The 15,463-nt window shown below is 42.2% G+C and overlaps 1 protein-coding gene across 1 annotated transcript in view; it reads right to left on the reverse strand.

The window, feature by feature from the left end:
* The window catches only part of palm2akap2 (PALM2 and AKAP2 fusion), a 167,315-nt gene that overhangs the window by 19,076 nt on the left and 132,776 nt on the right, over window positions 1-15,463 (reverse strand). The window contains exon 10 of the mRNA XM_030065047.1: window positions 996-1,196. Coding sequence (XP_029920907.1) covers window positions 996-1,196 — 201 coding nt within the window. The remainder of the gene's footprint in view (window positions 1-995; window positions 1,197-15,463) is intronic.

Below are 15,463 nucleotides of genomic sequence, written 5' to 3' on the forward strand. Positions count from 1 at the left end.
TTTGTTTTCCAGTTTTTTACATTGCCATGCTGAAACTGAATCATTCCTTTGTCCTCAGACGTGTTTTTATTTTGACAGGACTAAAAGACTAAAAACAAAAACACCTCCACATTTTGAATCCAAAGTCTAGGAGATTTTTTTGCTTTAATCTGTCAGAATCTGAAGGTCAGCTGGTCAAGTCAAATGGAAATATTCCACCAACATGACGCCCTGAATCATAAGTGTGATTCAGCATTTCTCCACAGACCAGTGTTTCAAAAAAAAAAAAAAAAAAAAAAAAAAAAAAAAACAACTTATGAAAAATACCCCCACTTGGTCAAACTGAATTGTATTTACAGCATCACGACTGAATCACCAAATCACCAAAGTTATTTATTATTTATATCTGCCTCTTATACTGCCACATTTTTTGCACAGTTGTACATACATTCATAGTTTAATATACATTCATTCTGTTTTACTGTGTATAGTCTTTATTGTATATATTTTGCATTTTTTTTCTATTTAATCTATCTGCTTTATATTATACAGTGTGTTTTTATTGTTTCTACTGATGCTGCTGTAACACAATAATTTCCCAGTTTGGGATCAATAAAGTAAATCTATCTATCTATCTATCTATCTATCTATCTATCTATCTATCTATCTATCTATCTATCATGAATGGTTTCATATCGGGGAGTTCCTGCTGATTCCCGTCCCTAAAACAAATATCCTGCCAATATTTTTAAAGCTGCTACTTGAAACGCAAAAAAAAAAAAAAAAAAAAAAAAAAACTTTGGAGGGCACAAATCAGTCAGATTTTTACTGCACTACTTCTACTTCTACTGCAGTCAGATACCAGCAGAGGAACAGTACTTCTACTTCTACTGCAGTCAGATACCAGCAGAGGAGCAGTACTTAAAATGCAACAAAATAAAATAAAATAAAATAACATAAAATAACATAAAATAAAATAAAATAAAAGCGGGCAGCGAGCTGCTCCCTCCTCTCACCTGGACCACCTCGCTGTCCGCAGCCTCCACCCTCACACCGGGGCTGCTGAGGCGGCCATGTTGGATCTGCTGGCTCTCCAGTTCCATGCTGGCTGCAGGCCCGTCAGTGATCACGCTGACTGACTCCTGGAAACTGACGCTCTTCAGGGCTCGCTCTCGCGGCGCGGCCTCACTGACATCCTCGGCTGCCCGCCACGCTTTCTGCAATCAACAAACACAAAAACACGCAGGGTGGGTCAGCGGGAATCCGTACAAGCTGTAACTTCAGTCACATGATGACTGAAAAAACACTCCCCTCATGTCTAATTAAGTATTTTTCTATGATGTTTTCTTTTTATGCTATTTTCTATGATGTTTTCTTATCCTGTGTTTTCTGTGATGTTTTTATGCTCTGTTATTTTCTGTCGTTGCTGTATTCTGTATTTATTTTTACTGTAAGGCGACCTTGAGTGCCATGAAAGGCGCCATAACAAATAAAATGTATTATTATTATTATAAAATAAAACGTAATTAAACATAAGTTAAATGAGCCAATTTGCTCATTTAACTTACAAGAAGGAGAAAATCAGATTCATGCACGTTCCACTTTTCCTCTCCATTTTGGCCTCTATAAAATACACACACACACACACACACACACACATCCTATAAACACAGACACACCTCACACACATACACACACACACATTTGTCTGTCTGTCTGCATTGCAGTAGCAGGTGAAGCTGAGGCTCTGCAGCAGCGGCAGTGACTGGTTTCCACCACTAAGGGGCGCCAGTTCACAGCCTGGACCTGGGAGACATGGGAGCTGACAGGGAGTGTCTGTGTGTGTGATGCGTTCATGGAACAACAGGTAAATAAACACGCAGGACAGGAGGCCTGTGAAATAAATCTCTGTAACGAGGTCAAAATATGAGCCGAGGTTATGAATATTGGCTGCAGTGACCTTTAAATAAAGAGGGAAGTGGGGCACAAAGATTAACTGCCAAAGGGCTATCATCACATCATAATTTTTTGTTGTTGTTGTTGTTTTGACATGATGATATATATATTTGGCATTAATGAAGTATTGAATTTTTCTTCCTACTTTTTTATTTTTCATTCTGACTGACATGTGGACCTGTGTTTTTTTTTTTTTTTTTTTTTTTTTGCACAGTGCTCGCTGTTCTTGTGTTTCTCCTGTGGGATTAGGGGTGCGGTCCATGTGCACACAGACTTTGGGTTCATTATCTAAGAACGGTTTGGATTTCTGATATGTGCAACGTTTGGACTTTTGGTTTGATAAAGAACAAACATCTGTACTCATTTCTGTACTTTTTTTTTGTCCAAGAAAAAAAAAGGTTCACTGTGTGCATGAAACAGATTTCCCCCCAAAAAGCTCAAATAATCCTTCACTTGACTCCTTTCAAAAACACAGGAAAAATGAGAAAATTAACATCCCTAAGAGAAGAAAATGATGCGAAAATTAGCACAAGAAAATTGTAAATAATAAATAAATAAATAACTAAAAAATAATAGCTAGATAGATGAATAGAGAGATAAAAATAAATAGGAAATAGAAAAAAAATGTAAAAAAAAAAAATTAAATTAAAAAAACAAAACAAAAAAATTTCCCAGGAAATTAGGGAAAAAATTCTTAAAAAACAAACAAACAAACAAAAACACAGAAATGACCTGATTAACAAAACATTTGTAAAAATAATAATAATAATAATAATAATAATAATAATAATAATAATAAATAATAGCTAGATAGATAAATAGAGAGATAAAATAAATAGGAAATAGAAAAAATGTTAAAAAAAAAAAAAATAATTAAATTAAAAAAACAAAACAAAAAAATTGCCCAGGAAATTAGGGAAAAAATTCTTAAAAAACAAACAAACAAACAAAAACACAGAAATGACCTGATTAACAAAACATTTGAAAAAAAAAAAAAAATCAAAATAGAAAACACCTGTTTGCATGTAAATTAAATTATCAGTGAATAAACAAATCAATAAAATAGAAAACAGATGAAGTCAAAGGGACGACACGGAGTCAGACTGTGTCGTGATGCAGGACGGGGGGGTTTGGCGGGACCCTGCTCGCACCTGGTTTTAAAAAGCATCTCAGGTGAGCGGGACACAGGTGGGCAGCCGGGACGCGACCACCTGAGACGCAGCGGCTTCGTTTTTAAAACTCCTCGCCGTTTGTGAGATCGAACCTGTGACCTTTTGGTTTTGTGATCCAAGCAGCCGACACATTCCTGCCCTGCGGTCCGGAGAGGAGGCTCACACACTCCTCTCTGTCTGTGTCTGGACACACACACACACACACACACACACACACACTGCACCGTTTTACTGCCCTCCTCCCGCTCCGTCCTGCCCCGATGGTATGTTTGAGGAGCTGCTGACCCCATAATGTGTGTGTGTCTCTCTGTGTGTGTGTGTGTGTGTGTGTGTGATGTAATAACGAGGGTCAGTGATTAAGTGAATTAGTTCACACCGCTGTGTGAAAACACACGACCTTCAGGCCCGCTCGCCTCTTAAACTGATGTTTTATCTTTTTATTGCTTTATTGGCTCTTCTCTCTTTACTGCGATGCGTTCAGGGCCTGAGTCCACTCCTCTGCTGCTCCTGTAAAGCTCTGTAGCACTGTTGAGAAAAAAAATCTATAAAAATACGTTATTATGATCATTTATTTTAGATTTTTATGTATTTATATTATAATTATGGTTATTATCATTATTATAAACAGTTCATCTTGGGTAAATGCTTGCTGTTGAGGGAAATGTGAGAAAGAGAAACTCAAAAAAGGTCACAGTTATTATCTATTTATCTGTTATTTATGTGTGGGAATGAGGGTGCCAAATGTTTTCCATGAAGCCCTAATGCTCATGGGAGTTGTAGTCCATCTCGGTATTGGGGAACTTTTTTTTTTTCTTGCTTGAGGTTTGAAATCTGGAACATTTCCATCCGGCCACGCCGATTCAGAGGAAAGTTCAACATCGCGTCAGAACAGAAATTTTAAATTTTAATATCATTTATCATTTATCATTTCTTTCTCCTTCTTTTTCTTTTAACGTTTTTTTCAGGATGATTGGATTTGAGCAGAGAACAATGATTTGTTGTTTTTGAGTCACACGGCCGGTATGAAGGGATCGGACTTGAAAAGCTTCTGGCTTCTTCCCGCCCCTTTTGAACATGAACTATGTTATTCGGCTGACGATCGGTCAATTTATCTTTTGTTTGCTCATATCGGTCACATGTCATACTTCTGTTTGTTTATCCCTGTCTTTTTTAACATGTTCAATAAAGTATAATAATAATAATAATAATAATAATAATAATAATAATAAATCATTTTTCTGTACAAGAGGGTCAAATTAAAATATTGCCACAACATCGATAACGTCGATCTATAATCCAGACGACCGTGCCGAAGTGAGGCGGCTGGACTTGAACGTTGCCTTCAAGTCCTGCAGGAATAATCTGGACCCGCTCCGGCGTATTCATCAACAAGACCAGAGACTTTCTGTTGTGCTCGAGGCAGGTGAGGCGTTACCTGGCCGCTCCCAAACACATCAGTCAGCACAGACTGATGATGCCATGATGGAAAAAAAAAAAACTGAAATACTGAGGTGTGTGTGGCTGCGTGCTCGCCTCAGACTGAAACACTGCACGGCTGCACAGGTGGAAACACCTGAACAGGTACATGAAGTAAAAACTGAACGAATACTTAAGTAGATGAAGCTAAAAAAAACTCACTTGTCTGAATTTAAAATAACATTAAAATGAAACTTTTCACGTTCTGTCTGTATTGTATCACGTATACTCAAGTAGAAGTACTGTCCCTCTGCTGGTATCTGACTGCAGTAGAAGTAGAAGTACTGTTCCTCTGCCGGTATCTGACTGCAGTAGAAGTAGAAGTACTGTTCCTCTGCTGGTATGTGACTGCAGTAGAAGTAGAAGTAGAAGTAGTGCAGTAAAAATCTCCTGCAGTTTTTCAAGGTGCAGCTTTTATTGTGAAATTTGGAAAATGACAAAAAGTCAAACCAACAAAAGCAGAAGCAGGTTCCTCCTCTCGTCTGTGCTGACTGAGCTTTTATTGTGAAAGGTTCCACAGTCCGTCATTGCTCATCTGTTCTCTGTGATGGATCTGATTTAAATGCAGTGAAGGACAAGCTGCTCAGTTACAGAAACGTGAGTAAATATAATTTGTTGGTGCAGTTTTGTGTTCGTCCAGATCAGTTTACATTAATTTAAAAAAACTTTTTATTCACACTGCACATTTATTTTGCTAAAGTGACTTTATGTCAAGGATTAAACTTTTATTTAAAATGGGACTTTAAATCTCTCTCTCTCTTTTCTCTGCCTCTCCTCTCTCTTTCGGTTTCTCCGTCCTCCTCCCCTTTCCGCTGAATTCCCTCGCTCTCTCGCTCTCTTCCTTCCCGACTCGCTTCCTCTCTCCTTTTTAGTTTTTTTTTTCTCTTTCTTTGAGGGAACAAACGGCGGTCAGTTCAGTCACATGCTGGATTATAACACCCTGCCTCTCTTCAATAAACCCTCTTCTTCTTCTTTTTCTTCTTCTTCTCCCTCTCCTCCCCCGGCCTGCTCGCTCAGCCGCTGCCTCTTGTCTCTTGTTTCCACTAATAAAGAAAAGATCCTGTGAGGGCGAGCGGCTGACCCGCCCGGCGTCCCGTCACTTTACACCGACCGCCCGAGCACAAACGTGACAGAAATCTTTTGAAAAACTCGTCTCTTAGAGGAAAACGTGTCAGTCTGTGGCTCACGTTCACACGGACACGCGGTCAAGGTCCTCTAATCTGCTGGACACGAGTTTGACGAGGGAAACTCCAGGCCGGAAATAACAACAGAGCAACAGCAGAGCAGAGGTCATTCAATCAAAACGGTGCCCCGTCAAAATAAAACAAGAAGAAGAGGAACGCCACAATAAAACTGAAGAGGAAAATCCATGTTTTTTTAGCCGGGTTGCCCCTTTAAATCTGACCCACGAGGTGCTGTCTCCCCTCAGGTGACCTCAGGAGCGCGGGTGAGATTCAGGACAGGGGAGTTGGGAGTGGGCGTGGCCATGTGACTAAAGTGGGCGTGGCCTTTAGTACGTCACATCAGCCGTCTGTCCTCTGTGGTGTCGCAGGTGGTGCTAAAAATTCACGTTTCCACCGTTTTCCCCGCGGTCTCACCTTGTGACCCGCCCATCACACGGCGGTGGGACAACACCAAACTGAAAACCAAACCCGGCATTAAAAAAAACAAACAAAAAAACAAAAACACAAACAAACAGTAACAGCAACCGTGCTCATTGATCATCACTGACGTTGGCAAAGTTGGCAAAGGGCAGGCAAAGCGGCACCGCGGTCAAATGAAGAGGTGGAGACTTTTCTGCGCTTGGGGGCGGGGCTGCGTTGCTATGACGACTCCACTGATGATGAGGTGGTACTCAAGTGTAATGGAAAACTACCGAAACCGAGGTGAGGCGAACCGCTATATAGTGATCAGGCCATTTTGAAGTGGTGTCCGAATGTTTAGTGATTATTAATGTATATATATATATATAGTCCACTGGATGGATCCCACAATCCACCGCCAAATGTAGTGGACATCCGATGGTCACTAACCAGGCAATATATCCCATCATGCATTGCGTGAACGGCGCCGAACAGCGAGCGAAGTCGTGTCCGAAACGGTCTGCTACTGAGTTCACTAGATAGTCCACTACACTGAACTCCCTATAGAGAGAGAAGGGAGGGGGGAGGGAGGGAGGGATTTCGGACACAGCCCTGGACTGATCAGCTGCACCATCGCCCCGCCCACAGCCAGGTAAGCCCCGCCCACCCGCCTTAGCTCCGCCCCAGAGTCTGGGTCAGCCCTGTGTGGCTGGAAACTGGGCAAGATCTAAGATACTGACAAAATAGGTACAAACACAAACAGTACCAGGAAATAAAATAAAGTACAGAAATTAATACAAAAAGGCTGGACAATAAATGATTATCAAATCAAAATCACAACTTCTGTCAACTGCGCAGGGGGGCTGGGTGCTTGTGTGTGAAAAGCGAAGCGAACAGCAAGTGGAACGAGGGAGAGATGGGAACGCAGCCAGCGCACGGCATAGCAGCATAAAAACAAACACAACAGACGTTACATAAATAAGTTTCTGACTAGCGTTAGGTTATGAAGTCACTTGGGATAGTTTGGAAAGTCGCTATGTTGCCATTGGATCACTGGTATTTGCGGGCGCTTGTGTTTTTGGTGATTGGTTAATTCCGTTGTCAGTATTTCATGACGTACGGCCCAGTGCCCGCCTAACTCCCCCCGGACAATCCAAGCTAAACTAGCATCAACAACAGATTCCTAAAGGAGCCGCAGATTGAATCAAGTCGGACAGTCGCCGAATCCCAGTACCGGGCGTCGGGTTCTGCCACTTGGTTTCCTGGTTCCATGGTGTCAAACTTACCCTGTGCCATACCATCTACTATCTGTATTTTTCATTTTTCATATTTATTATTTTCATCACTGTATCCTACATTTCTTACATTTCAACACTTAAACATCTCATATTCTCAGGCTACTTTATTGTATATACTTAGCCCTTATTGTCTTTAGTGTATATATTTCGCGTATTTAGTCTCTATTGTATATACTTTTAATTTTAATTTTTAATTTTTAATTTTTTGTTTTTATTGATGATGCTGCTGTAACGTGTGAATTTCCCAGTCTGGGATCAATAAAGTATGCCTATCTATCTATCTATCTATATGTCGATGTGTGTTTTTTCCCCTTTCCTCGTTCATTTGATCTAGGCGGTCGGTGAAAACGTCTAGGCGGTGCGCCTAAGAAATTATAAGGCATTTGGTTTCATTTGGTTTTGTTTGGTTCATGTCGTCCCGTGTGTGTGACGTCTCCTCACGTCTCCTCACGTTAACGTCTGCTGCGCTCAAAACACACACCTCATGATGTTCAGGATGATGTTTCACAGAGACTCCTTCAAGGTTTATTGGATAAAACGGATCAAAACTTAATTTAGTTTCATTTTTTTTTTTTTTTTTTTTTTTTGAGGCAAACAAGGCGGAGCTCATGATTCACTTCAGTCAGGACGGTCCCAAAGTTTTCCTTCGTCTCTCCTCACCTCAGCTCACACTGCTGCTCTCCCACACACACACACACACACACACACACACATGATTTTCTCCCCGAGTTAATGACATTACAGATCATGTGAGGGCCGACAGTCACACATCACACCCTGCCTGCCTCACACACACACACACACACACACACACACATACACACACATTACGAGAAGGATCTTTTGTCTATCTGGTTTTATACCTGTCTAAAGCATTGTGTGTGTGTGTGTGTGTGTGTGTGTGTGTGTGTGTGTGTGTGTGTGTGTGTGTGTGTGTCCAGTGGGCAGGACAGTACAGAGGGGGAGGATATCCTGTTACCGCCTGAGGAAAACACGGCTACAGGAATGTCTCATGTGCAATGTTTTGCTGCCACACACACACACACACACACACACACACACACACGGTGCACGTATGAGTAGCTGTGCAGCGGTGCATGCCTGTGTGCATTTTTCTTTCCTTTCAAGGGTGTGTGTTTGTACAGCAAAGTGTATCCATGTATGCGTGTGTGTGTGTGTGTGTGTGTGTATGTGTGTGTGTGTGTGTGTGTGTGTGTGTGTGTGTGTGTGTGTGAGCTGACATTCCAGACATAGTTAGCCGTCCTGAAGACTAATACTGGTGATGAAGGACACTGTACACTCAGCCAGGCCAGCCACAGTGTGTGTGCTGTGTGTGTGTGTGTGTGTGTGTGTGTGTGTGTGTGTGTGTGCAGTGTTCAGACACCTTCATAAAGAAAGAAAGAAGAAGAAAGACAAGAAGGTGAGTGAGGAACATTCATCTTTCAGGATCATGATCTGGACTCAGGGTTAAGATTAGAATCAGGATTAGGTGCAGATTAAGGTGAGGCTTGGTTTGGGCTGGTAGTCTCAGATTAGGATTAGAGGTTTGAACACAACACAGGGCTGGGCTGGACGTGTGTGTGTGTGTGTGTGTGTGTGTGTGTGACTCAGCTGCGGGCTAACTGTCTGAAATGCTGTCTCATTCTCCGCCTGCCGCCATGACTCTCACATCTGGAAACACTTACACCCCTGTGATGTGATGCACACACACACACACACACACACACACACACACACACTCTGTAAACATGCCTGAGATGTGAGCAGTGTTTACTAGAACATGAACACGAGCCTTAATCCCTGACTGGAAACGCACTCACACTCCACATCTGTCTCACTATGTCACACACACACACACACACACACACACACACTAACACACCCACCCACCCACACACACACACACACACACACACACACTTCCCATACCTCCAGTATTACGTGATCATACCCTTTTAGAGCACACACACACACACTGAGAACACACACACACGCCGCGAGCAAAACGTCACAGAGCCTGACGACGCACAACCTCGTTATAGAGATGAACACACACACACACACACACACACACACACACACACACACACACACAGCGTCCCGGGACACTCAGCTGTGTTTCCTAACTGAACCTGATCCCGTGCAGTAACCGGAGCCCGGACTCCGACCTGCGGCCGAGCCTGCAGCGCCGCTAAAGGGACATTACACTTTTTTTTTTTTTTTTTATTAAATGTTTGGCACGTTTACTACAATTTCCCAACGTTTCCATGGCAACAAACCACTTAGCAAGTCATGTGGGGGAGCTCCAGATTTCACAGCGTAGAATCAAAATGTGAATTTTTGTTGCCAACCGTGCCTTGAAATACGGAATCGTCCCGTATTTGGCAACCAAAAGACACGTCCAGTATTGAACCAATAAGGGACACACTTTGTCCCTTATTTTTGAGAGTCTGCCCCCTCTCCCGCTGTTTGACCAGTGAGCGGAGTCAGTGAGTGTGCACGCCGTTCATTGGTCAAAGCACTGTCACTCAGTGTTGCTAAGCTACACTGTGCCCGCCCCACCATATCAACAGCAGCAGGTAACCAGGAGCCAGGAGGCAAAGGCGCACCAGTCTGCGCCGAGCTGAGCGCAACGCGAGGCTGGTGCCGATACCTGTGCACGCAGTGCCCAAATTGAATTTTTTTTTTAACTTGGGCACAGCACCCTGTGATGTCACCTCGGTGTGTCCAATAGGAGAGAATAGTGGAATCAGAAAAAAATCTGGCGGATTTTGGCAGCACGGCAAAACAACAATGGAGGAAAGCCTTATTGTTGCTGTCTGTCTTTGTGCAGAGCTGTGGGACACCAGACTACAGTCCTACCGTGATCTCATTAAAAAAGCCCAATCATGGAGATTGAGATCCGACAATTTGGGAATACCAGGTGTCCCTTATTTGTCTGCGTGGAAGTTGGCAACTCTAGTTATGGTTAAGAAACATTAGCAAGCAAGCTAACAAGCCCATTAGCTGCTAGCACAGTAACCAGGCAGTTTTGGTGGCTAATGCTAGCAGCTAACGCCTCACAATGTCATGTAGCTGTAGCTAACGTTAGAGAAATGTTATGGTTATGGTTAAGAAACATTAGCTAGCAAGCTAACAGGCTCATTAGCTACTGGTACCTTAGCCTGTTAGCTCATCATCTCACATAAAACCACCAAAACTACTTTGTTAAGGTTAGAGAAAGGTTATGGTTATGGTTAGGAAACATGAGCTCACAAGCTAACAAGCCCATTAGATACTGCACAGTAGCTCATTAGCCAACGTTAGCTAACATTAGCCATCACCACTGCTTGGTTAAGGTTAGGGAAAGGTTGTGGTCCAATCTGGCTTAGACGGACTTTCAGGTCCAGTTTGATATTTCATGTTTCTCATTCGTCTTTTTTCTCTTTAATCTTTTCCAGTTGACTCGTTTGCGCCCCCCGGAGGCGACGTTGTGATAATATTTCAGCGTGCAGAACTCATGCAGAGGCTGTTCGTTAACTTTTCGGTTCCTGTGCGGGTTACTCAATTTTTTTTTTGCTCATCAGACCGTCCCTGATGATGTAGAGATGCTATGTAAAAAAAAATAAAAAAATAAAAAAATATCACCAAACTCCGCAAATGTTTTCTAATAAGGACGGACGCTACAACTTCAGATTCATGTCACATTAAAGACAAAGTACAGATTTAAACCAGGTTACGTTTTAAAAAAAAAAACATGAAATTCAAAATGAAAGTACTCTAGTTATGTCAGGCGTTGTTTGTTAGATCAAATTAAAGTGTTTTTTTTGTTTTGTTTTTTAAAGCAGATCAGGACAAACGGCGGCTCATTTTGTGTTATGACAGTTTGGATTAAATGCGTTTTGCTGCTTCCTGCTCCTTTTTCAAACACGACTCCTTCACCATCACATCCTCCTCTTTTCCTCTTTTCCTCTGTGACTTTTCCTCCTTTATTTATCTCATAACCCCTCGCGTGTTTCCCTTCTGGTTTTGTTCATGTTACACGTTAAAAAAAAAAAAACAGATTCAACGTCTCGGTGTTTAACTTCTTCTGACTTCACCTCTGCAGCAGCTGGGAGTGAAGTTTCCTGTCGTCCGCTCTCTCTCTCTTTCACTTCTCTTAAAAAAAAAAAACTAAATAAAATAAAAGTTAAACGGGGTCACGACTCACCTCTGCAGCGGCTTGGCAGAACTTCCCTGTCTGATGTCTGATATTTGATATTTGATATTTAATAGATTTTCTCTGGGATCTTGGCTGTTAAAGTCCACAGCAGCAGCAGTTTGGGAAAGGCGAGTGTGTGTCCCGTCCGCTCCCTCCCTCCTCGGCCCGTCCTGTACCAGATGGTGGGAGTGCCCGACTTCTCCCTGACCGAGCCTTTTCCTCCTCTTCTTCTCCTCCTTTTCCTCCCCCTCCCTCCCTTTTCCTCTCCTCCACAAAGCCTCTCCTTTCTCAGCCGCATTCCTGACGGACGCTCGCTAAGCCGTGATGTCATGGGCCGGCTGTGTGTGTGTGTGTGTGTGTGTGTGAGTGTGTATACGTCTCTCCAGATGCACTAACACACAAAGACTCCTTCTGTGCAGGCTCCTGTGCACGCACACACACACACACACACACACACACACACACACACACACACCAAAAACATCCACCCTCTTGCTACCCACTCCTCCCTTCCTGTGTTAGACCAAGCCCCCTCTCTCTCTCCCTTTTCTAACCCTATGTAGCTCGTCAAAAGAGAGAGAGAGAGAGAGAGAGAGAGAGAAAGAGAGAGAGAGAGATGATGATGATGATGAAGAAAAAAAGAAGAGAAAGGTGAAAGGAAAGGAGTGTGAGACCAAAAGGAGGAGATGATGTTTTCTTCTGTCATCACCAATTTGAGACTGTTGACTCACCGACACATCACCCTGTGTGTATGTGTGTGTGTGTGTGTGTGTGTGTGTGTGTCTAATCCCAGCGTCTACCGCCTTTAAAGACTTTTTCAAGATGAATTTTAACCAAATTTAAAGGAACACGAGATGTTGGACACCTTTTCCACCTCTGGACGTCCAGCGGTTCAGCTCCTCTGGTTAGCATTTCCAGTTAGCTTAGCATAAAGACTTGAAGTCTATGGGAGTCGTTAGCCTGGCTCTGCTGAAGACCTCACAGCGGCTCTGAGGCGGTCTGATCCACACGGCGTGTACCTGAAGTGGCACGAGCCGTGAGGGGAAGCCGTGACGTGGAGCTTCAAGGCTTTTCCAGCCACTTCACAGACAAACTATAGCTCTGTTTTTAACACTCCACTACTCAGCACCTTACTTACTTGTTTAGTTTATTTTATTTTATTATCCATCACCCAGCACCTTAACTGTTATTTATTAGAAGTGGTGATTCCATGGGGCCAAATCAAGTCGGACAGTCGCCGGATCCCAGTACCGGGCGTCGGGTTCTGCCACTTGGTTTTCCTGGTTCCATGGTGTCAAACTTACCCTGTGCCATACCACCTACTATCTGTATTTTTCATTTTTCATATGTATTATTTTCATCAGTATATCTTACATTTCTTACATTTCAACACTTAAACATCTCATATTCTCAGGCCACTTTATTGTATATACTTAGCCCTTATTGTATTTAGTGTATATATTTCACATTTTTAGTCTCTATTGTATATACTTTTAATTTTAACTTTTTTTTATTTTATTTTTATTTTTATTTTATTTTTTGTTTTTATTGATGATGCTGCTGTAACGTGTGAATTTCCCAGTCTGGGATCAATAAAGTATATCTATCTATCTATCTATCTATCTATCTATCTATCTATCTATCTATCTAAACTGGTGGCTCCTTACTCGTTCAGGAAACCCCAGCATGCGGCTCCTCCCAGGCTCAAACAGGCATGAAGTCGGAATAAATGTTAATCAGAAATAACATGACAGCTTTACTTCACCACGACTGTTTTTCTCCAGAATGAACGAAGTGGATCTGAGAGGAACTACTTTGTCTCTGTATGTAGCTGCTGCCTGCGTAGTGATACAGAGACAAAGTAGTTCCCCCAGTTAGCAAGCAAGACGGCCGGAAAACAGCATCGATAATGAATCCCAAAATTAAAGTATGTTGTTGTTCATCCTTTGAGACAGTTTTTTTTTTTTTTTTTCAGCTCTGGGTCACTGCTCAAAGTGGTTTTGGTTGCTGGTTCAGATCCACTTCATTCACTCTGGAGAAAAACAGTCCAGGTGAGGCGTTCGCTGTCATCACAGGGAAGAAGCTCACGGCTCAAACTTGGAGAATCTGTTGCACTACTTTGGAGGAGAAAATAAACCTATGGATAAAAACCTGAACTATCGCTTAAAGGACCGAAACTCCAAAGATAAAATGGAGGAAACTTAGTTTGATGCAGGTTCCCAGGTGATTTTTTTTTTTTTTTTTTTTTTTTTTTTATAATTGACTTTGTACTCTACATATTTCTTATTTTCATGCCTTCTCAGCTTGTTTTCCTCCTGGGCTTCAGCCTGATGATCCTAAACCCTCACCCTGAGGACAGAAATCTGAGTGTCAGAACTGGTTTACAGGTGGATCTTCATCCCAAAACGTCTACATGCTGTGTCACTGGAGTTTCCAGCCTGAAAATAATATAATTCTGATATTTTCTACTTGTCAATAATTGGCATGACACAGATAGAAAATTGAAAATGTTGAATATCACGACAAAAAGATCATTTACCGACTGAAAGATATCGGTGTTGGTGAATATGCTGTGTCAGAGATCAGAGTCTCAGCTGACCCATATGAAGGTGTTTGTGTGTGTGTGTGTGTGTGTGTGTGTGTGTGTGTGTGTGTGTCGGGTCATCGGATCTGGCCGGTGGAAACTAGAGCTCGCTTCGGTCATCTGTCACTTTCTCTGCTGCAAACACGCCTCGCTTTCCTCACGTTCACGGCTGCAAAAAGTGAAATTTTTGACCGGAAGCATCAGCTGACAGGACGTTAAACCAACCGGTGTGAACTTCCTCGACTAAAACCACGACGAAGAGGATTCAGCAACACAACAAGGACAAGAACGAGACGAAAACTAAACAAACATGAACCTTTGCTGACAATAAGGACGGGAATGTAGATCAACGGTGACTAATAAATGATTTAATGAAGTATTTACAGAGGAAAAAAATGACTGAAGCTTAATTTTCATCGACGAAAAACAACTTTCGTCTTTGTCGCCGTAAATTAGACTAAAACTAACAAAATTCAAATGACTAAAATGCGGCTAAAACCAAAATGCATTTCAGACAAAAGACAAAGATGAAATCAAAATCTGCCCGTCAAAATGTTGTCATTGTGTTTTGCTCAGAGTTTTGACTGTTTCCTGGCTTTAAACACACAAACCAGTTACCATTCTGCCTTTTCCTGGAAGCAGAAGCAAATATGGAGAAAATTAAATTCCCAAAACATGTTAATGAGAATATTGTGACTGGAACGACGACTGATGCTGCACAGATTATCCCTTTAAAAGAGAACATGTGCTGTGGACTTGTAAGTAACTGCAAGATAGTTTGTATTGTGTTGATTTATGTCAAAATAAAAGTCTGTGCTTTTACGCTGAAAGGACAAATGTGAATGAAAGCATGAACTTGTACAAAGAATGAACAAAAAATGAGTGTCAGTGAACTGAAGACGGCGTGAGAAGAGCTGCTAAATACGACCCAACGTATCGACCCCTTGACCCCGTTCACACATCTCCCATTGACTTACAATGGAGGGGCCAATGGGGCCACATCTCCACAACCGAACCTCCTAGCGACTCGTAACCAGCGTCTCTCCGGGGGTTTTCAGGGACGCCGAGCGCTCCGCTCTTCACCCCGAGTCTCTACCACCTCCCACTTTAAAGATAGAAACATATTCTCTATTTACTGAGTTTTTTGTTTAAATCCTGCAAGGAAAGATAAAGTGATAACGACATTTACCTCCTTCAGTCGGCAGCTTGATGATGTTCTTTTAGACCCACAGAAT

Source organism: Myripristis murdjan, chromosome 12, assembly GCF_902150065.1.
Source record: "Myripristis murdjan chromosome 12, fMyrMur1.1, whole genome shotgun sequence".
In the NCBI taxonomy this organism is placed as follows: Eukaryota; Metazoa; Chordata; class Actinopteri; order Holocentriformes; family Holocentridae; genus Myripristis; species Myripristis murdjan.